Source organism: Bidens hawaiensis, unplaced genomic scaffold, assembly GCF_021521415.1.
Source record: "Bidens hawaiensis isolate Kalapana, Puna unplaced genomic scaffold, B.hawaiensis_p1.1 tig00014233_1, whole genome shotgun sequence".
NCBI lineage: Eukaryota > Viridiplantae > Streptophyta > Magnoliopsida > Asterales > Asteraceae > Bidens > Bidens hawaiensis.
Window position 1 is genome coordinate 1 of NW_027492227.1, and position 24,093 is coordinate 24,093.

General features: G+C 42.5%; 1 protein-coding gene and 1 pseudogene across 2 annotated transcripts; both read left to right on the forward strand.

The window, feature by feature from the left end:
* Window positions 1-5,607: 5,607 nt before the first annotated feature.
* Window positions 5,608-7,192, forward strand: LOC143546148 (apyrase 2-like). Its single transcript, XM_077037872.1, has 4 exons — window positions 5,608-5,933; window positions 6,028-6,248; window positions 6,333-6,522; window positions 6,863-7,192. Exons 1-4 carry the CDS (start codon window positions 5,726-5,728, stop codon window positions 6,991-6,993), a joined length of 750 nt encoding a protein of 249 aa, XP_076893987.1. The 5' UTR covers window positions 5,608-5,725; the 3' UTR covers window positions 6,994-7,192.
* A 12,222-nt stretch (window positions 7,193-19,414) lies between these two features.
* Window positions 19,415-22,779, forward strand: LOC143546149 (apyrase 2-like; annotated as a pseudogene). The gene is made up of 9 exons (XR_013137563.1): window positions 19,415-19,708; window positions 20,307-20,435; window positions 20,522-20,578; window positions 20,664-20,753; window positions 21,173-21,377; window positions 21,641-21,731; window positions 21,811-22,029; window positions 22,111-22,300; window positions 22,567-22,779. The product of XR_013137563.1 is annotated as an apyrase 2-like (transcript).
* Window positions 22,780-24,093: the final 1,314 nt, after the last annotated feature.

Here is a 24,093-nt window from a genome sequence, read left to right on the forward strand (position 1 = left end):
TACACGCTTCACGCAGGTTGAGACGATATTTCCAGGGTCACCCAATCACTATTCTCACCAACTTCAAACTCTCAAATGTTCTAGGCAAACCCGAGTTATCGGGACGTCTAGCCAAGTGGGCAATTGAATTGGGAGAATATGCGATTCAATACAAGCCGAGACCAGCCATTAAAGGCCAGGTCCTGGCTGATTTTATTGCAGAAGTCCCCGCTTTACGGGGAGAAAGAGTGCCAGGAGGAGGTTCAACCCTCCCCAGCACACGAAATCAATGAGGTCTGGCGACTCTACACTGATGGAGCAGCTAGTAACGAGGGTTCAGGCGCAGGGTTAAAATTAACAAATCCAGCAGGCCAGGAATATACTTATGCTATTCGGCTGGATTTTCCAAGTACAAATAACGAGGCTGAATATGAAGCATTCCTGGCCGGATTGAGGATTGCGCGTAAAATGGGTGTAAAAAATTTGGAAGCCCATGTAGATTCCATGCTAGTGGCAAACCAAATAAACGGGACGTACACGGCTGTGAACGACACAATGGCCCTGTACCTTGCCCAGGCCAAAGCCATCATGCGCGATTTTAATGATTGTAAAGTGATACACGTCAAGCGCAGCGAAAACAAATCTGCGGATGCGTTAAGCAAGCTTGCATCACTGGCCTTCACCCACTTGGGAAAGGACATCCGCGTGGAACTCCTCGAAACACCATCAGTCCCGCACAAGGAAATTTGTGTCATCCAAACCGGTACAGAAACATGGATGACCCCAATAATAAAATACCTTGAAGCAGGAACGTTACCAGAATCGAAGTCACAGGCAAGAAAACTACGCTGTAAAGCACTGAATTATCAGCTGGTCAATGACACCCTTTACAGACGTAACTTTCTTGGCCCATTGTTAAGATGCGTGGACAACCAAGATGCTGACTACCTCCTAAGGGAGGTTCACGAAGGCATCTGTGGAGTACACGCAGGCCCCCGCGCTGTGGTAGCCAAGCTAAACAACGCGGGATACTTCTGGCCGGGGATGCATATGGACGCGTTGGCATACATCAGAAAATGCAGATCTTGCCAGCTTTACGCACCCAACACGCATCGCCCGAAAAATGAACTTGTTCCTGTCACTTCCTCGTGGCCATTTCAGAAGTGGGCCATTGACGTGACAGGCCCATTTCCAACAGCAGCTGGGAATGTTCAGTTCCTAGTGGTAGCCATTGACTACTTCACCAAATGGATAGAAGCGAAACCTTTAGCCCAAACAACCGCAAAGCATATCAAAAAATTTATTTGGGAATTTATTATTTGTCGTTTTGGACTTCCACAGAATTTGGTAAGCGACAATGGCACCAACTTTGCTGACAAGAAGCTACAGCAGTGGCTGAAAGAACTTCAAATCACCCACACCTTTACCTCAGTGGCACACCCGCAAGGTAACGGTGAGGTGGAAAGAGCAAATAAGAGCATCGTCGAAGGCATAAAGAGAAGACTCTTGGAACATAGATCCGGTTGGGTGGACGAGCTTCCACACGTCCTTTGGGCAAACAGAACGCTGAAGAAGACCAGTACGGGAGAAACCCCGTTCAGTCTCACTTATGGCACTGAAGCCATGATCCCAGTCGAAATCGGTTTACCCTCACCAAGGGTCTTAATCCAACCAGAAGACAATGATGCGGAAAGACGGTTAGACCTTATGCTAACCGAAGAGCGCAGAGACTTAGCCGCCGTGCGTGAAGAAAACTACAAACGACAAATGCAAAAATACTACAACACGCGGGTAAAACTCTGCAACTTCAAGGAAGGAGACTACATACTGCGTAACAACGAGGCTTCGAACCAACAACGCCCAGGAAAGTTGGCCCCGATTTGGGAAGGGCCATACATTATCAAAGAAGTTCTGGGAAAGGGGCGCGTACCGGCTCGAAAGGCTCGATGGCACTCCCATCCCTAGAACATGGAATGGAGCTCAATTACGCAAATGTTATATGTAGATCAATTCCAACTTGTAAAGAAAAGGCCTAGAGCCACTTCTAATGGAAATGATTCTCCTTTCATGATGTATTAATAGCTTGTAACCTATGAACTTCCCTTACGGGAAGAAGTAGTTGCGTGTGGAAGGCGGCAATACCCGCATAAACACAACGCCAAAATGTTAAAAAGTTCTAAGGAAAACCTACACGCAGGTCAGATGTAGGTAAAGTTTAGCCATCCTTGTAAATGCAAGTGACGGTCTTACCCGCACAATCACGAACAAGGAAGCCAAACTTAACTTACCGTCTACCACGTTAAAAGGTTAACTTATGAACACTTAAAAGGATAAGAAAAACCTACACGCAGGTCAGATATAGGTCTAAAGTTAAAGCCATCCTACTAAGTGCAAGTGACGGTTACACCCGCACAATCACGAAAGAGGAAGCGAAAACTTTAGTCCATTATCAACCACGTTCAAAGGTTTAACTTAATGCCTTAGAAATTTCGAAAAGGAAAACCTACACGCAGGTCAGATAGAGGGTAAAGATTAGCCATCCTACCAAGTGCAAGTGACGGTTTTACCCGCACAATCACGAAGGAGGAGGCGAAACTTTAACCCATCATCAACCACGTTCAAAGGTTCTTATTCTAAACACTTGGGAAATTGCTAATTTAAACTAAGTATGCAAGTCATAAGTTTATAAAGCAAAGAACCCAAGGAAATAACAATCTTATACGCAAAGAGATTAATATTTCACAATCAATTACAAGAATGGCTGGGTAACTACCCGCCTAAAAGAAATCTATACAAGGCTGTCTATCCTAGCAGGGGGAAGGGATCTTCAAGATCAGGCTTCAGGGCCACCTCCGCTTGGACCAGCACCGTCAGAGCGCGGCTGCCCAAGGAAAGCCTTAAGGATGCTTAGCCCATCATCAGCAGCAGCAGCTTCATTCACCTTCTCCACCACTGGATGCGGGAAGGCAGCGTACTGATTCACAGCTTGGTCATAAGCAGCTTCAGTATTAACATTGAATAAAGGGAAGTTGGAGGGCGGAAAGCCTCTCTCAGCAAACCCTAGACCAAGCAGGAAGCCAGTCTTCTGCCCATCCTCATGAGAAGCGTTGAGGGCTGCGCTCATTGCATCGTCGTAAGAGGTCTCTGAAAGGACCCGACGCACAACCTACAAAAGAATATTACAAGTTAGAACATTTTCTAATTACGAGCGGAAAGCGTAAAGAAAAAGATAAAGATACCTCAGGCAACGCTTCTCGAAGCAGCCATTGGAGGGTAGCTTGACTTTCTTTGTAAGCACGTTCGGCTCCGCTTTTATCAAGGTTGGCAAGTTGAACTTCCTTGGCGGCAGCTTCTTCGACGCTTTTTGAGTTTCCTTTCAGTACGGTCAAGCATCCCCCTCTGGTCAAGGATCTCCTGCAGCTTCTTGGCATCTTCCATTGCCAAGGCGTCATGAGCATGCTGAAGAGCCTTTAATTTGCATTTAAGCTGCTCATTCTCTTCGCGAAGTGGCTCAGCAACAGCTTCAGCCTTGGCAGCCCTCTCAGTTGAGTTTCGCGCAGTCTCCTTGGCCAGCCGAAGCTGTTCATTCACAGCTTGGGCAGCCTTGGAGCGGGCCTCGAGTCGCGCCTGGACTTCAACCTCGAGGGCCTTGAATGCCTTCTCCTTCTCGGCTGCGGCAGCGGCCAACTGCCGGTTCTCCTCCCGAAGAGCCCGCGCTTCAGATACATCTTTGGCGCGAGCTGCTTTTAACTTGTCGTTTTCACGACAAAGCAGCTCGACGCGGGGCTGCGTTCGGGCCTGGAGAACCCGAAGCTCATTGGTTAGCCTACCCTCTTGGTAGCTAGCCATGGCTTCCCCCAACGCACCATGAGGAGCAGCGTGGCGAGCCCAATCCACGCACTCCACAGGGGTGCGAAGGGTTGTTCCTCGGCGTATGTTCCATCTTGGAACATACACTTCATTGGAATCCGACACTGCAAAAGAAACAAAGGCAGTTAGGAAAAGATGACAAAAATATACAAAGAAAAAAGAACCCTACGTACCTGTAGGGTCAATAACAGGCCGATAGCCGCCAAACCCATCACCTGAACCTAAAGGAAATCCATCCAACAGGTCAGGCAGACGGGAAGGTGGCGTAGATCGGCGGGAAGCCCGGCGCGTACCTGATGGTCCGGCCGTCGGTGCCGGTGGCGCAGGTATTATTAGGAGTATGTTCCATACACAAATTCTATTAATAGCAACTGTAGATACAACATACAATCATTAAATTAATCCTATCAATAGCAAATCTATTGGCAAGATTTAGGGAAAGTGAAATGTATGAAAACCATATATGTATTCCAAATACTAGAGAGATTATTTCATTTCAAAAGAGACCCCCCAACTACAAAGCCATACGTGTAAAACCAAATAAAAAAAACACCATGTTCAACATTAGACCTCTAGACAATAAAGAAAAAATAGATAAATTTACTAAATAAATAAATAGGTAATAGCAATAATAATAACTATAGTCATACTAATAAATAAATAAACAAACAGTGATGTTAGTAATGAATAATAAGATATAACATACTGATTTAAAAATAAAATATTACAATAAGTCGATAATATATCACATAGCACTAAAGAGAAGATAAAGAAAAGCCACTAAGACACAGTGCTAACAAAGACCCTACAAAATTCCTCATAAAAGTCATTTCCTATAATTATACATCTACCAGAAATCATATCCTCAAGCATGTTCTCAAAGAGATCAAGGTCTAGCAAATGTCTAATCCTTTCATCCCAAGTCAATTTGGGTCGACGCCTACCCTTCCTTCTCTCTATATTAGTATTTTCTACGGATCTAACAGGTTTCGTTATTTGTCTTTTCTTTACATGTCCAAACCATCTCAATTTCCCCTCTATTATCTTATCTTATCTTATCTAATATGTTAGTCACCCTTAATCTCTCAAACAAAACATCATTTCTTGTTCGGTCCAAACTTGTGTGCCCACACATTCACCTTAGTATACTCATCTTTGCTACCACTAGCTTACTCGCATGTGATTTCTTGATGGCTATAACATCGAGGGTCTAATTAATACCCTATAAAACTCTCTCTTTAAAGTAGTTGGGGATTTTCTGTCACACAAAACTCATGTAGATGCTCTCCATCTAGTCTATCCTAATTGGACGAGGTGGGCCAAGTTATTATCTATTTCCCCATCACTCTGGACATACGATCCTAGATCGATGGTGATCTAGACCTCCTCCTCATCATTTACCCCACCAAAATCACAATGGAAATACCTGATCACATAGCGACCAATCCTTAAACTTTTCCTTTCTAAAGCAAACTTGTCACTCCTCTAGCCTCATGTACACGATATGAAACTAATTAGATTTTGGTTGTCATATTTACCTTTTTTAGTTATGGGACATCAGGCATGTACATTAACTTGTTTAATTAAAAGATTCGACCTACTACCCATTTTTCATTGGTTTAACCCACTTATTGCAACCCACTAACTAGCTTGTTTAGCATATTTTGCAACTTGATTACAAATTAAAACTCATTTAGAACCAGTTAACTCATCTGACTCGTTAGATAAAGTAGTTATGAAGGCCGCTTAACACATTTGTGACTTGATTACAACTCATTTACAAGTTAATTACAACTCGTAGTTGGTATTTAACACAAATAAATATATATATATAGGGGGTGTATGGGATCAACAAATAATCACTAAACTGGCAAACATGACACAATTACACCACACATATTTCGGGGCTCTAATGCATTTGTTTTATGTTTGTTTCGACATCTTATCATGTCGATTTATTCTACTTTTGATACATTATTCTTATTTTTGCAGTTATTTGAACTATGGATTATCAGCAGCTCGAGCTGGGATCCTCGGTCTCAATAAAGACGCTGAGAACCCATGCATCTTGGCTGGTTATAATGGTTAGAGTTAACGTTATAATACTGGCAACCCGTGCATCTTAATTTCTAAGCATGTTATAATACGACTATTTTATAATTTATGTCTTGTTTTTAGGTGTTTATTCATATAGTGGAATTGACTACATAGTTTCAGCACCTTCTTCTGGTTCAAGCTTCGACAAGTGTAGGAAAGAAGCACTAAAATCTCTAAAAGTAGATGAATATTGCCCGTACACGAATTGCACATTTGGAGGTGTATGGAATGGTGGTGGTGGTGGTGGTGATGGTCAAAACAATTTGTACGTGGGTTCGTACTTCTACGATCGAGCTGGTCAGGTATTGTTATTATTATTATTATTATTATTATTATTATATTATGCAAGATAATTTTGCCTAATTATGGTTTATACACATACATAGGTCGGTTTTATTAATGCAAGTGAACGTGTCGTCAAATCTAGTCCACAAGCTTTCGAGGTAGCGGCTCAGCGTGCTTGTCAAACGACACTTGAAGATGCCAAATCTATATATCCTGATGTGGACGCCGAAGACCTGCCCTATTTATGCATGGATCTTGTGTATGAATACACTTTGCTTGTAGATGGCTTTGGTAAGTTCATCTTACCTTCTTCATGTTGAAGATGCATGGTTGTTTCGGTGATTTTGGTTGTTTCGGTCATTTTTAAGTCCTGCTAGTTTTATACCTTTTACAAGAATTATATAAAAATAATTAAATTTTTTGTTATGGTTAAAAAACAAAATTATTACCATATAAATTTTAAATAAAAAATTTAAGTACTGCTAGATTAAATTTAGTGTTTTACATAAAAAAATAAATTTGTTCTGATCAATCCATTGAAATGAAAAAAGGTTTGGAATGATAACCTATAGTATTAGTATAATAAATACATAAATAAATTAATTCAACCTTTTGGTGTTCCTTAAAACAGGCTTGCAACCACAACGAAGTATTACACTTGTGAAACAAATAAAGTACCAAGATGCATTGGTTGAAGCTGCATGGCCACTAGGAAGTGCGATCGAAGCAGCGTCATCAAGCAATGCAATTGAAGCAGTGTAAGAGGCCGTCATCTAACTATATTGCACTCATATCTACTATTACAGCCACCACTAATAAGTACTACATGTTTTGTTGTATCATGAATAAAACCGGTGCCCCATGGGTTATCCTAGATCAGCAATGCGTTTAATTAATGGTCTAAGATTATTATCAAGTAGGTTCTTTTTTGTATTAACATGTTCTATTCAATCCGAATGTAAGTAAATGTCCTTGCACCGGTGGATCTAGAAACTTTCATGGCGGATGAGAAACTTTTAGAGTTTGTGTGGCTATCGATATATAACAATTTTTTTTTCAATTGGGTTCAGGTTAGGCCATACTAAAAAAAGGATAATCAAACTAATTTCATATAATTAACGAAAGTAGTCAAACATCATTACAAATGCATTATGATCAATAGAAGAACTAGAAACATTAACCAAAGGGTCGTAGTGTATGTTTTTATAGTATCCCGGTATAATAATGTCTTTTACTGATACAAAATTATAGATGGATGAAGTAATAACATAAAAGAATTTGTAATATAAAAAACCTAAACATTTATAAATTAAGTTAGATGCACTAAGAAAGTATAGATGAATAAATGAATCGTAAAACTGGGTGAAGAAACACTAACCGGACCCCGGACAGATTACTGGTAACCTGGGGGTTGGAGAGATGTTTCCCACGAGGGGTTAGACCCTTGGAAGATGGTTCTTCTGATAACCTGCAAAACAGACACCGTGAGCTCGTCACTGAGAAGGGGGGGGGGGGTTCCTCCTTGTGACCACCCTCCGGCGTGAGAATCAGACTAGATTGCTCTTTAAATATAAAAGTATATTAAGAGATTGCTAGAGCAGATATCAGGTATAATATGGTGATAATGTGATAAGATATGATAATACAAGATAAGATGAGATGGTCATACCATTTGTGGTATTTATAGCCGAAGGTAGGTTTCCAAGGAGGTATGGCCGGCTGCAACAGTGTTCCTGTTCCACCAACAGTAGCCTACGCACGTGCCCTGCTGGTAGTTGGTGGGTAGGTAGCGGCTGACAGCGACCAGGCCTGCTGTATACTATTCCTTTTCCACCAACTGTCAGCTACGCACGTGGTATGACAAGAGTTGGTGAGTAGGCAGCGGCTAATAGTGACATACAGTGTAGGAGCATGCTGCTCGCCATACTGTTGTCTATAAGCTGTCGTATCTTTAGTCAGATCTTTTTCCCATACCTCGTCAGGTACAGTACAGAAGATCTTCCTGTATCGTACGGACTGGCTTATTTGGGCGGGAGTATTCCCTCTCCCGCCCTTGTGCGGGATTGTTCCCGGCTTCGCTCATTCCTTCAGGTGACACTGAACGATTGAGAGCTGAGTGCCTTGTGCGTGTAGCCTTGCTGCGCGGGTGGCCTTCCCTAATGGCTTGTATCCGAGGCTGCGGGGACAGGCGGAGTCCTTCACCATTAGGAGGCATTTCCTGCGGGACCAGCTTGCGTACTGCGCGTAAGGACGTCACGTCTCTGAGCATGGTTGGTCCTGCGGATCCAGTTGGTTTCTGCGCAGACGTCCCTGTTTAAGGTGAGTCTTGCGGGTCCAACTGGGCTCTGCTGGGACCTACCTCTTCAAGTCCCCCCAGTCCAATGTTCTTCTCATGCGTGTTTAATAAAGTGAGGTGAACTTTTGGACTTAAGCAAAGGGTTTTGAAAAGGGTTTTTTAAGGTTTTCCATGGGGATTCTTCCCGCGGAAGTCCTTGTCACTTGCAGAAATTCCCGAGTTTCCTGCTTGGTCTTTGGGTATGATGCGGGTAGGTCTGTAACCTCCTCGCAAGTCAGGAGCGTTGAGTCCCACTTGTGTGGATTCTCCATGAGGTTTTGGTAGTTTTGAACATAGTGATCAATTATGTTAAAACCACCAATTCCATCCTGGAGCTTCAAACAACGTAGTTCTCGACGTTCCCGCTATGCGGGGATGTTATTTCCGCTTCCGCAAGCATTGCCCAGAAGATCCTTCTTGGTTTCAATTCCCAGCGGAGCGCTAGGTATGTGAAGGGTTTTGCCTTAACACTGTACCAGCGCTCGTCTTACGGTTACTTTACTTCCAAGGTATTCCTGGCGTCAATTCCCTGCGGGTGCTAGGTATGTGAAGGGTTTTGCCTTTACACTGTACCCGCACCCGTCTTATAGTTACTTGGTTGCCGAGGAATATTTGGCTTCAATTCCCTGCGGGTGCTAGGTATGTGAAGGGTTTTGCCTTTACACTGTACCCGCATCCGTCTTACGGTTACCTGTTCGCCAAAATTTACTTGGCTTCAATTCCCTGCGGGTGCTAGGTATGTGAAGGGTTTTGCCTTTACACTGTACCCGCATCCGTCTTACGGTTGCTTGTTTGCCAAGGTTTTACTTGGCTTCAATTCCATGCGGGTGCTAGGTACGTGAAGGGTTTTGCCTTTACACTGGACCCGCATCCGTCTTACGGTTACTTGTTTGCCAAGGTAAGGGGTATTTTCCCGCTTACTTTTTAATATTTTCAAAATTTGAATTTTGAAATTCGAAGGGTTGGTGGAAAGATAGGAACAGTCCAAACCTCTGAAACGTCGTGCGACGGTTTCTTCTGACTGTGTCAGGACGTGCAGGAAGTTATGGTGACGTGACATTATATGGTCATTCCAGACGCTTTTTATGGCGCGTGGGTGCGATTTTTCGGGCGCGTGGCTGCGAAATTACTGGCACACGTCCTGTCAACAGCTGTTGCCAGCCTGCTTTTTGCCACGTGTCATAGTTTCATTGCACCTTCGATTTCTCTCTCCTCCGCATTAAATTCACCGCATTAATTGCGATTAGTATATAAAGGGGGAGAGGCCTCTTTGTAATCCACACTTTCACCTCTCTTCTTCTTCTTAGTGATTTCCGGCAAATACTCCCCTTTTCAGGCAAGCATTTTCCCGAAATCACTTTCTTCTTTCTGCAAAATGTCTTCTCATGATGCTGAAGCTGTAGCCGACGATAGGAGTACTGCTGGCGAGTGCCAGTGTGCTCTACCTATCGATCAGTACCAGTACATCGTCAGGAAGTTCATGCTTGAGTCTCTTGAGCCTGAGTTTCCTGAATCCCACCAGACTGTGTACGATGCCCCCAGTGGCAAGATCGGGGTATATGCTGCATTCTTTGTTTATGGGAACCTTAGGTTCCCATTGACAAAGTTTGTGTACCGTGTCCTGGAGAGGCACGGGGTGCACCTGACCGAGGTGCATCCGATGGCGATTGCCAAGGTCCGGCACTTCGAATGGGTGTGCCGGATTCTGGGTATTGAGCCCTACGTGGACCGCCTGATGACCTTCTATACTTGGAGGTGCGTCCAGGGGTGGTACACCCTGACAACCCGTATTAAGGGTTTGAAGATCTGCGTGACCGAGCGCAGTCTACGATCGTGGAAGCGGGAGTTCTTCTACATCTCTGCCCGCGCCATCCCCATTGCTATGAAGTTCAAGAAGGGTCAAGCGCTTCCGAGCCTTCACGCTTCCAGCTACCAGGAGGCGGAATGGTTCGCGAAGATATCCCGGGTCCAATCTCCGGTTTACCGGTTTGCAGAGTCCGGGATGGTGATGCTGGGGATGAGCCGGGTATGGAAGGATGCGTCCCGGTTTCCCATCCTTCTCGAATACGGTTTGAACTCTATTCCTTATGGTATGTCTTGTCTTTTTTGCTGATATGAGTTTGTCTTCTAACTGCTTTTCTTTCAGAGGGGAACAATTTGGAGTCGCTCCTGTACCCGCGGGAAGCTGACGGTCCCGTGCGGGTGGGTACTCGTGCTCTTGACGAGAACGAGTTGCCCATCCTGGAGCAAACGGCGGATCGGTTTGTGGAGGTCTATCCGCTGGGCCACGAGATCCTGAGCCAACGGCGGCCAGGTAAGGCGATACTCTATCCTCAACCCCTCAATGCTGTACCCGCTGCTGGAATTCCTGACATCCTGTCTTCTTCTGAGGAATCCGCAGATGGTCCTCCGCTGGTGCGGAAGAGGAAGGCTGCCGGTGGGAAAGGGAAGGAGGTGGCCTCCACAGCTGATCCGGTGCTCCTATCTGACAGTGAGTCAGATAATGAAGAGGTGGCGGGGCACCCCGGTGGTGAGAAGACCACTGCTCCGGAGGCTACGACTGTTACCTCCGGAGAACCAACGACGACGACGGTGACCGGCATCAAGAGACCGGCTCCATCGGGTTTGTCCCCGCCTGTCCGTACGTTCAGGCTCAAGAAAACCCGTAAGTACAAACATCCTTGTTTTTGTAGATTTAACATACTTCATAAATTTATTGTTTTAACACTTATCTTCTTGTGCAGGCGTGGATGTTGACGCATTCCCGGGTGGAGTGCCTAGTAGTACCTCTCCGCCGATGACGGTAGGCTTGGTCAGCCTACCTGAGGCGTTGACCCAGGCGCCTGCGCCTGGTCCCGCTGGTTCAGTTGCTCACTCTGAGCCGACTGTTCCAGCCGAGTTTATGCCACCGCCGGCCGTGAGTGCGATTTTTACGGCGTCCTTCACCGAGCCGGCGGTTACGATTGCTGCGGATTCTGCGGCAGCGACTGCGGCGGCTGCCACCATGCCCCCGCCACCGGCACCGATGGCCGGCCCATCAGGTACGCATGGGAGTACTCGCCAGTCTTTGCCACCTTCCCATCTGCCTGACCTTTTGGATGGGTTTCCTTTGGGTTCAGGTGATGGGTTCGGCGGTTATCGGCCTGTTATAGACCCTACAGGTGCGTAGGGTTCCTTTGGCCCCTTTTTTTTTTTACTATTTTTATCATCTTTTTCCTAACTGCTTTTTTGTTTTTTGCAGTGTCGGATTCCAATGAAGTGTATGTTCCGCGATGGAACATACGCCGAGGAACAACCCTTCGTACCCCTGTGGAGTGCGTGGACTGGGCTCGCCACGCTGCTCCTCATGGTGCGTTGGGGGAAGCCATGGCTAACTACCAGGAGGGTAGGCTAACCAATGAGCTTCGGGTTCTCCAGGCCCGGATGCAGCCGCGCGTCGAGCTGCTTTGTCGTGAAAACGACAAGTTGAAAGCAGCTCGCGCCAAGGACGTATCTCAGGCGCGTGCTCTTCGGGAGGAGAACCAACGATTGACCGCAGCTGCTGCGGAGAAGGAGAAGGCCTTCAAGGCCCTCGAGGTTGACGTTCAAGCGCGACTCGAGGCCCGCTCCAAGGCTGCCCAAGCTGTTAACGAACAGCTTCGGCTGGCTAAGGAGACTGCGAGGAACGCGACTGAGAGGGCTACCAAGGCTGAAGCCGTTGCTGAGCCTTTACGCATGGAGAACGAGGAGCTCAAGGCCCAATTAGAGGCCCTCCAACGTGCTCATGATGCCTTGGCCATGGAAGATGCCAAGAAGCTCCAAGAGATCCTGGACCAGAGGGGTGTGCTTGACCACACCGAGCGGAAGCTTAAGGGCGTTGAAGAGGCTGCTGCAAAGGAAGTGCTTCTTGCCAATCTTGCTAAGAGCGAAGCCGAACGCGCCTGCACCCAAGCTCTGGTTGCCAAGGAATGGCTTCTTCGAGAAGCGTTGCCTCAGGTATTTTAGCTTTACGTCTTCACGCTTTCCTTTGTACATAGAAAAGGTGTTTTGACACTTGTATATTTTCTTTGTAGGTTGTGCATCGGGTCTTCTCAGAGACTACTTATGATGATGCCATGAGCGCAGCCCTCAACGCTTCTCACGAGGATGGGGAACGGGCCGGCTTCCTGCTTGGTCTAGGGTTCGTTGAGAAAGGCTTCCCGCCTTCTAACTTCCCTTTGTACAATGTTGATACTGAAGCCATATACGACCAAGCAGTAAATCAATACGCCGCCTTCCCGCATCCAGTGGTGGAGAAGGTGAACCAAGTAGCTGCTGCTGATGATGGGCTAGCTATCCTCAAAGCTTTCCTTGAACTGCCACGCTCTACCGATGGGGCTGGTCCAAGTGGAAGTGGCCCTGAAGCCTGATCCTGAAGATCCCTTCCCACTGCTAGGATAGTTTTAGCTTGTATTGATTTTTTTTTTCTTTTCGTAGGCGGGTAGTTACCCGGCCATTCTTGTAATAATTCATTTGTGAAATATTAATCTTTTTGCGTATAAGATTGTTATTTCCTTCTTTGGGTTTCTTGCTTTATAAACTTATGACTTGCATACTTAGTTTAAATTAGCAATTTTCCAAGTGTAGAATAAGTTAACCTGTTGAACGTGGTTGATAATAGGTGTGAAGTTTTGCTTCCTCTTTCGTGATTGTGCGGGTAGAACCGTCACTTGCACTTAGTAGGATGGCGAAACTTTACCTTTATCTGACCTGCGTGTAGGTTTTCCTCATCTTTTGAGGATAAGTTAACCTTTGAACGTGGTAGATAATAGGTGTGAAGTTTTACTTCCTCTTTCGTGATTGTGCGGGTAGAACCGTCACTTGCACTTAGTAGGATGGCAAAACTTTACCCTTATCTGACCTGCGTGTAGGTTTTCCTCATCCTTTTAAGAATTTTGTTTTGAACCGTTCGACGCGCGGTTGTCAATAGGTTAGTGTTCAGTTTCCTTTCATGATTCATGCGGATAGACCGGCACTTTCATTTAATGGGATAATTGAACTCTTCCCCTTCAACTGACCTGCGTGAAGGTTTGTCACGTTATTGGGTTTGTGCGGGTAGGACCGCCTTCCCACGCAACGACTTCACGTAATGTGAATGCCGTCACCAGTGTTGCATAGTTTAACCGTTCGACGCGCGGTTGTTGATAGGTTATTGTTCAGTTTCCTCATTATGATTCGTGCGGATAGACCAGCACTTTCATTTAATGGGATAATTGAACTCTTCCCCTTCAATTGACCTGCGTGAAGGTTTGTCACGTTATTGGGTTTGTGCGGGTAGGACCGCCTTCCCACGCAACGACTTCACGTAATGTGAATGCCGTCACCAGTGTTCAGAAAAGTATAAATGTAAAATCATCAGCTTCGATGTTCTAAAGAGAATCATTTCCATTAGAAGTGGCTCTTGGCCTTTTCTTTACAAATTGGAATTGATTTACATGCAAACTGTGTAAATGAGCTCCCTTCCATGTTGTTGGGATGGGAGTGCCATCGAGCCGATACGCACCTGGTTCGGGATCTCGTTCTTTACGCAGCATGTAGTCTCGACATTGAAGCTGGAATTTTTATTCGTGTTTTCCCCAGCTGGGGTTCTACACGCACTCGCCTGCTCAGCCTTTATTGCGCCACGAGGTGCGCGAGCGTCCCATCTCTGACGAATGCTTCGACCATGTCTTTTACGTCTATGCATTCTTCAGTGTTGTGGCCTTTTGTCTTGTGAAAGTCACAGTATTTGCTCCGATCAGCATCGTGACGATGTCGGATTATTGGAGGCTTTGGCCACGGGAGCTCTTCAGTGGCGAATATCTCAGTGACGCTTTTGGTGAGTGGCGTCCATCTGGAGTTTCGGTGCGGCTGTACATTATCCCTTCCGCCCAATCGATGTTGCAAGCCGGATGAGGTGTCAAAGTTTACCCTTGAGTGCCAAATGCCTAGCTTCTGCTTTTTGTTTAATCGGGCGGTGAGGACATTGTCTTCTCTCGTCTTCTGAGTGTAGATGTTTGTGCTCTGTGGGAGATCTCTACCCAGTTGCTTCTCTGTTTCGGCATAGCGTTTTGCTGCTGTCATGATGGCATCCCATGTGGATGGCATACCATCTTTACCCGTTAGGGTGCGGATGAGCTCTGGGTCATGCGCGCCCTGGATGAAGGCTGCGCGAACAAGATCTTCGCTGATATTGCCCAAACTTAGCTTCTTTGAGTTGAAGCGAGTGATGAAGTTTGGCAGAGATTCATCTTCTTCTCGTATGCATTTGAGGATTGTCCATTGCTCCTCGGTATACTTCCGTTGCTGGCTGAAGTGTTGGCTAAACTTCTGCTGGAAGTCTGCCCAGTCGTAGATGTGGTTGACCGGTAGACGATCAAACCAAGCTCTAGCAGCCCCAACAAGCGTCATTTGGAACATGTAGCACCACGTGGGTTCCGTCCAATTGCTGACGGTTGCCCCCGCTATGAACCTGTTCAAATGATCGTCTGGATCAGATATACCGTCATATGTGCCTATGTTAGGCATTTGTTTGGCACTCTTTGGGGCGATTGCTTCTGCAATATCCCTTGCAAACTTGGACGTTCCTGCATTTGCAACGTTTGGTCTGAACGTTTTGGAGAAGTCTCGTGGACTTCTACCTGTGCTTTTTGGTTTGAAGGCTTGTCCAAAATGCCTTTTCGGTTGGGATTCCATTTCCTTACGCTTCCCTTTTGCCCTATGGCGAGGGTTCGCGTCGGAGTCGGATTCCTCCGAGTCATCCTCCCAGTATTCGAATTCTTCGGCCTGTTGTACGGAACGCAAGCGTTCGTTCAACTCGGCCTGGAATTCCTTTTGTCGTGCCTCCGCCCATGCCTTGACTTCATCGAGAGTTTGGCGGGGGAGTCTTCGTTTCTCAACCTGGGTATCCGTGGATCCCAGTAGGCGATCATTTACTGCACTTGCCCCAGCATGAGTAACTGGGGTAGTGTTCGTAAAATTTACTTCACTTGCCCCGGCTTGGGTAACCGGGGTAGTGTTTGTAAAAACTGTGTTACCGGTATTCCCCCCAGTAGCTGGGGTTGTGGTTACCGGAATTTCTCTAACCATCTTTGTAGAAGTTTGAAAAAACTGGAGAAAAATGTAGTTCTAGCTTTATGCACGGATGGCGCCAATGAAGAAACACTAACCGGACCCCGGACAGATTACTGGTAACCTGGGGGTTGGAGAGATGTTTCCCACGAGGGGTTAGACCCTTGGAAGATGGTTCTTCTGATAACCTGCAAAACAGACACCGTGAGCTCGTCACTGAGAAGGGGGGGGGGTTCCTCCTTGTGACCACCCTCCGGCGTGAGAATCAGACTAGATTGCTCTTTAAATATAAAAGTATATTAAGAGATTGCTAGAGCAGATATCAGGTATAATATGGTGATAATGTGATAAGATATGATAATACAAGATAAGATGAGATGGTCAAACCATTTGTGGTATTTATAGCCTAAGGTAGGTTTCCAAGGAGGTATGGCCGGCTGCAACAGTGTTCCTGTTCCACCAACAGTAGCCTACGCACGTGCCCTGCTGGTAGTTGGTGGGTAGGTAGCGGCTGAGAGCGACCAGGCCTGCTGTATACTATTCCTTTTCCACCAACTGTCAGCTACGCACGTGGTATGACAAGAGTTGGTGAGTAGGCAGCGGCTAATAGTGACATACAGTGTAGGAGCATGCTGCTCGCCATACTGTTGTCTATAAGCTGGCGTATCTTTAGTCAGATCTTTTTCCCATACCTCGTCAGGTACAGTACAGAAGATCTTCCTGTATCGTACGGACTGGCTTATTTGGGCGGGAGTATTCCCCCTCCCGCCCTTGTGCGGGATTGTTCCCGGCTTCGCTCATTCCTTCAGGTGACACTGAACGATTGAGAGCTGAGTGCCTTGTGCGTGTAGCCTTGCTGCGCGGGTGGCCTTCCCTAATGGCTTGTATCCGAGGCTGCGGGGACAGGCGGAGTCCTTCACCATTGGGAGGCATTTCCTGCGGGACCAGCTTGCGTACTGCGCGTAAGGACGTCACGTCTCTGAGCATGGTTGGTCCTGCGGATCCAGTTGGTTTCTGCGCAGACGTCCCTGTTTAAGGTGAGTCTTGCGGGTCCAACTGGGCTCTGCTGGGACCTACCTCTTCACTGGGTAAAGTATTGTCAACGCACGTACGTGTCAATGCATCCCATTTTGGATTTAGTTATAAAGACGAGAAAAAACCCCAAAACTAACCTAAACACCAAAAGGCTTCATCGTCTTCTTTGCAAAATACAACCACTTTTTTTGACGAGGGCGATTGCAAAATTTTTATGGGAGTGATCAAGATTTTCACATACATATAACAAAAATAATTAAGGAGTCTGTTGCCCGGCCCCTTCTTTTGACTACGGGTCTGCCCATGCGTACGTCTTTGCATGATGCAAATAAGTAGTTTTGTTTTCTGTATAAAAAGATGTAATGAAAATCATCATATATTTGTATAAACATATGTTGGATAATCATATTAAAACGATATACCAAACGTAACACTAAACACGCTCAAATACCCAGGGTCTTCAACATGACACCGAAGAAAATTGACTTGACCTTCTTTAAAGGTTATTATAGATACCGTGCAAATCTATATAACCATTAAGTTGGACTTTCAACATATCATTAGTATATAAGATACCTCAACAAATTATTTTTATTGTTGTAAGATACCTCAACAAATTAATTTCATCTCTCTATTATTGTTTGTGTATACAATTATCTAGAGAATATTTTTAAGATGTACAAGTTAATTTGAACCATCTCTTAATAAAATAAAGTAATTCAAACGAATGTTTGAAAAACTAGAACCAACAGGGAAAACAAAACCTGACACGTTTGTGCAAGATGTTCTATAGTAGGCTTGGCGTAACAAGCGTGTTGAACAAGTCAGGCACGACACGACATTATTAACACGGGTGCTAAACACAAACATGGCATAATAAAGTAATCATGTCATTTTCATCTAACACGAACTTATTTATACTCTTACAAAGATAGCATGTTTAAAACAATTCATATCATATCACCTATTTAGTGATACGACTCGACTAGACATGATATGAACGGCCCAAAACTTTTAATAACAAGACAAAATAAAGATGGCTAAAAATTAAAATTAATAATAATAATAAGGGTTTGAATCAAATACAAATGAAATTAACGTGCTAAACATGAAAATCAAATATAGTAATTATATTTACAAGTAGAGTAATTATTACTTTATGATATAATTACATAATTACTCTACTTAATTATCACATTTAGTACGTTAATTTCATTTGTACATTAACATTCCCTTATATATATACTTCAAGAACAGCCTCAAGTTTTTAACATGTTTTAAACAAAAGTACATATATAAATGTCTTAGTTAACAATACATAATATACTTTAATAAAAATCAGAGAGTAAAATGCTAAAATTGTTCTTTACACTGTGTTCCCGAGTTTTATTTAATTGGTGAAAGGGAAGAAAAAGGAGGGATGAAAAAATATGTTATGTTGCCGAGTTTCATTTAAGAAAGGAAAAGGTAGGAAAATTTAAAAGAGGTGTTTTTCGAGTTTCATTAAAAGAAAGAAAATGAGGGGAGTGAAGAGAAAATGATGAGTAAAATAAAAAAATTTGTGTCTTTTCAAATTGGAAAGATTTGAAAGAAAAATAAATTGAAGAGATATCAAAAGAAAAGGTAAGAAGAAAAAACTTTATTTTTCTTGCTTTTCTTTTCATAAATGAACTCGGAAACACAACTTTAGTTTAGTCATAATTGTCATTTTCTTTTAAAATTTTGAGGTTTTTTTTTATTTCTATTTTTAGTATCCAAACCTTAAGTTTTTTCACGTTTTGTCTATTTTTAAGTTAACTCAAGGGTAAAGTCGACATTATATGTTTTTTATTCCTTTTGCAACCTCTTGACGCTTGACCCGAATTATGATCGACCTTTTAGTCTATGCGTGCGCACCTGTAGATGTAGAACTGAATGTTTTAATCCCTCGTTATCTCCTACGCACCGGATCAAAATTAATATCATGCCAATTTCCGGTATCGGAAAACTGTGCTTTTGTGGAATACAAGATATCACCTTCCACAATCGACAAATAATAATATAATCAACTTTGTTAATTAATATAAAACAACAAATATTTCACTGATATAATAAAGAGAAAGACGGGCTATATATGATCATATTTTATTTGGGCTACAAACATAGAAAGTTTAGCTATTTTGTATGACATGACTCAATGGTAAAAGGTCACTGTCAGCTGGTCCAACCAAGTCGTACGGAGCTCTTAAACGCCTCGAAATTATCTCTAGTTTCGAGGAAAACCCACTCGCCCGAATGCCTACTGGTGGTAAAACTCGGACGCCCTCAGGTTCGAACTGGAGATCACAAAGATCCTAGCCTTCCTTTATTGAGCCACCCATGCCCCCCCTCCCTACAGTGTTGTAAGGATTGAGCTTGGGTTTCCATTAAAAAACCCAAACTTCCTACCACTACACTACATTAGAAAGACCGGCTATGATCATATCTATTAGCTGGACCTTGATTAGCCGTCCATAATTATATAAAAATAAACAACATACGTGATTAATGTGAAGTAAAAAAACTAATAAATTCTTATATCAAACAATAAAAAAAAGGAAACGGTTGAGAAGTCCCTTTTGTGCGTTTTGTTTAACCTTGGCCACTTACTATACTCGCTTATTTAACAGGCCAAAAACTAGGCTACTTACTAAAGAGGCCAAAAACTATTCTTAACAATATCTCCGATTGGGAAAACACAATAATACTTAACCGGATATCAGCTAGCCCCTCTCCGCGAATATGCATTGTGGCCGCAGGAGTATTTTGGTCATTTCAACACCTCTCTTAGTTGTCTCTTTCGTTTTGTTTCTGATATCTTGTGTGAGTTCCCGTCACCACAACGTGTTTTTAACCAACCGCAAGCTTTTGGCACGTAACATTCTGAAGACAGACTCGTCACCAGATAGGTATGCCGTGATTTTTGATGTGGGTAGCTCAGGGAGTAGAGTTCATGGTTTCCGTTTTGATCAGAATTTAGAACTTGTACACATTGGTGAACAACTTCAGCTTTTTGAGCAGGTAATAATATCATTGCCCCCATTTTGTTTTTGGTCGAACATTGATTACCTTTATTTTGGTTTACTTTAATAATTTAGTGGGTCGCTTTGACTACATAAATCACACTATTGTGTCGCCACTACCTCTACCACAACTAACACGCTCACCCGTTCCGTTAGGGGTGTGCAAGAAACCAAACTAAACAAAAACCAAAATTTCGTTACCAACACCGCCGCCATCATGTCTGCCAACACCTACATAGCTTCCATCAAATTTACAAAAAAAATTTTTAGAAAGAAATCTTGATTTTGGTAATATATATAACCACCACCACTTTATATAATTTTTTTTTCTAAATTAACTCCATGTCTAAGGATTGAACTGGACTTCCCAGAAGCATAAGCCTCTACCACTGGATCAACTATCCAAGTGGCGGTTTCCGTTAAAATAAAATACTTTTTTTTCTTTCTAAACCAGCCAATTTCCACGGCTTGTGTAGGATTTTCTTAGGATGTTACATGATCGATATCTTTTTTCATTTGTTATTCACATTTATAACTTAATTTCTGTTGGAAGAGATCTTAGATTTTTCAAATGACATGATACTTCTTTAATGTAGGTGAGACCAGGTTTGAGTTCATATGCAGACAACCCACAAGAGGCTGCAAACTCTCTTCTGCCTCTATTAGAGAAAGCCGAAGAGGTTGTTCCACAAGACGTTCAACCAGATACACCGGTTAAAGTCGGGGTTAGTGATTTGTATGCGCAGCTAATAAGTTTACAAGAGCTTTATGAATATTCATATATATACCTGAATTATGCATCTATATCTAGGCAACTGCCGGTCTGAGAATGTTGGGAGACAATACTTCAGAAAGCATTTTGCAAGCTGTAAATACAACCCTCCTAGAAATTAAATTTAATAATATTTATCTAGTATAAGTTTCATTTAAGTTTTACATTTATATATATATAGGTGAGAGATCTTCTAAAATCTAGCAACTTCAAAACAGAAGATGATTGGGTAACTGTTTTGGATGGAAGTCAAGAAGGTTCATATCTATGGGTAAGTTACTAATTACATACATTATCATCATCATCATCGTCGTACTCAGTATATCCCACCAATAGCAATGCTATGGTAGGGTCTGAGGAGGGTAAGATGTAGACAGCCTTACCTCTATCCCATAGGGATAGAGAGGCTGCTTCCGGTGAGACCCCCGGCTCGATAGTAGTTTTGAATCAAGCCTTGGACATAAGACACATAACACTCAATCATCGGGACACCGGCTGATTGGTGCATGTGCCCTTGTCTTTCGGCTATCAACGCCACCACATGATGCCTGATTAACCTCCGCCACTTTTAACGTTATTTTCACGTGATTAGTAAAATAACGTCAAAATTAGTGCAATTTTACGTACATTACATGTTATTATATCATAACATAGTTTTATATATATTGAAACATTGTTTAATGGATACAGGTGGCCATAAATTATCTGTTAAAAAATATAGGCAATGATTATTCAAACACTGTGGGCGTAGTTGATCTTGGTGGTGGATCAGTGCAATTGGCATATGCTATTCAGAAGCAGATGCGGCCAAGGCTCCAACGCTAGCACAAGGAGAGGATCCTTATGTGAAAGAGATGTCTCTTAAAGGAAGCAACTATTACATTTATGTTCACAGGTTTACCTCCAAATGTATATTAAGAAATTGAAAATAATTATTAAATTGTAAATGTGAAATTTTTATCATTATTAAAACTCAATACGAAAATAATTCAGATTTGTCATATTTAACCCTTTTATAAACGAGTCATGTTTAAGTTCACCTGTTCTGCTCGTTTACAACCAGTTTAATCCATTTTTGACAACTCACTAACCCGTTTAACAAAGTCATAACGATCATTTCTGTTTTTTGGCTTATTATTATTATTTTTTGTTATACAGTTATTTGAACTATGGGTTATTAGCAGCTCGAGCTGGGATCCTTGGTCTTGCAAAAGACGTTGACAACCCGTGCATCTTGGCTGGTTATAATGGTTAGCATTAACATCATTTACCCTTCGGTCGTTCTTGTATTCATGAGTAGTGGTTATAGTTAATTTCCTGTCTTTTAGGGGGTTTATTCATATGGAGGAATTGATTACAAAGTTTCAGCACCTTCTTCTGGATCAAACATGAAAAAGTGCAGGAAACAAGCAATAAAAACTCTAAAAGTAAATGGATCAACTTGCGCATACACGGAATGCACCTTTGGTGGTGTATGGAATGGTGGTGGTGGTGATGGTCAAAACAGTATGTATGTGGGTTCTTTCTTCTATGACCGAGCTGCTCAGGTATTATTATTATTATTACTACTGCTACTATTTTATATGGTCAAAAGGATTTTCTCTAATAATGTTTTCTTGCATATATAGGTCGGTTTTATTAACGCAAGTGAGCGTGTTGTTGAATCTCGTCCACTGGAATTTGCGGTGGCGGCTAAGCGTGCTTGTAAAACGACACTTGAAGAAGCCAAATCTACATATCCTAATGTGGATTCCGAAGACCTACCCTATTTATGTATGGATCTTGTGTACGAATACACTTTGCTTGTAGATGGATTTGGTAAGTTTGTTGTACCTTCTTAGTTCTTATAGCAAATCACATACGATAAAGTTAGCATCGATGGGTCTAACAGATCAAAACGAGTTATTTTATCGTTCGGGTCAAAAGAAGTGAGTAGGCTGCCCTATTTTATATAAAAGACTGTTCAAATCAACGTCTTTAAACAAAAATGGTTGAAATTGTGTCCTAAAATATTCAGTTTAAAAATAAGCAAAATGAAATAACAATAACAATATTTCTTCTTTGTTTTAAATTGTTTGTAACAGGCTTTCAACCCGACCAAAGTATTACACTTGTGAAACAAATAAGGTATCAAGATTCACTGGTTGAAGCTGCATGGCCATTAGGCAGTGCAATTGAAGCCGTGTCATCAGACAAGGGAATTGAAGCAGTTTCATAAGCCACCGTCTAACCACATATACATGTACTCGTGCCACTACTATTGTGTAATCAATTGTATCAGGAATAAAACTCGAGTCCCATGGGTTAATGGTTTATCATTAGATCAACACGCTGCTAATGTTTTCTTTTGTTTTAAGGTTATTGTTACTTAATTTTTATTTCCTAAAAGACATCAAAACCAAATAAAGTAGAACGTCATTATAATAATTTGTAAATACACAAAATAATATAGTTGCACACAGCCTTTTATATATAAAAAAAATTAGGGTCTGTTTGACATGAGTTAATGGAATAGACAAGAGATTGGAATGGACAAAGTAATGAAATGGATCATTACGATTCCAATTAATTGTTCGGTTAACATATGAGAATGTAATGAATCATTACTCTATGTCGTTTCATAGGTACAAAAGACGCATGAATGTATTACGTACGTATCACAAAAATACCCCTGCCTCAAAAAGAAAGAAAATTTAACAAAATAATAAAAATGGTAATTGCAGCGGCTATGGCAGTGGCGACGGTGATGGTGGTAGTGGTAGGGACGGCCAAAAGCCCAAGTCCGACGGGTATACCCGAAACCCACAACATATGAGGCGGGTAACAGGACGATATGGGCCAAGTTTGGGCCGGATTAGGATTTAAAATTCCCGCGGGTATGTGCGGGTATAGGTTTAGATGATGCCCGGCTTAACTACCCTAAACCACATATCCGTTTATGGTTAACCCAAAACACATATCCGGAAAATGTTTAATTAGAATTTTTTTAGCTTTAAAATTTTCCTATTAATACTTCATATTTTAATATGTTAATTATATATAAAGAAAATATTTTTTTATGGGACATGTACCAATTACCAAACGCCTAGCTTTACAGAATATTACGATAATTATTACATAACACTATATTAAACACCCTCAAATAGCTTGACCTTTTTGGACGTTCCGAACGATAGTACCACTTTACCTAATCCCCGTTTTTAGGTCTACTATATCATTTGCAAGCATTATCAGTTTTACCGAACCAGCACCATGCATAACAAAAGTCGATAAACGTGATTAATGTGACATTCAAATATACTATCAATTTATTCTATTATACCTACCAATATATGCATTATATATATATATATATATATATATATATATATGTGTGTGTGTGTGTCGAAAAAAAGAAACGGAAAAATAGTATAAAAACTTCTTGCAAAAATCAATAAACGTGAATTGTGTGAAATTATAATATAAGTATTGAATTGTATTTCAACACATTGGGTAAAAAAACAGCCTTACGCGGTCCCTTTGTTACTTCACTATTTTGTCCAAACTTTCATTACACTATACAAATTAAAGTAGTTTATAGTTTCTGCATTAAAATATAAAGTTATGAGTTA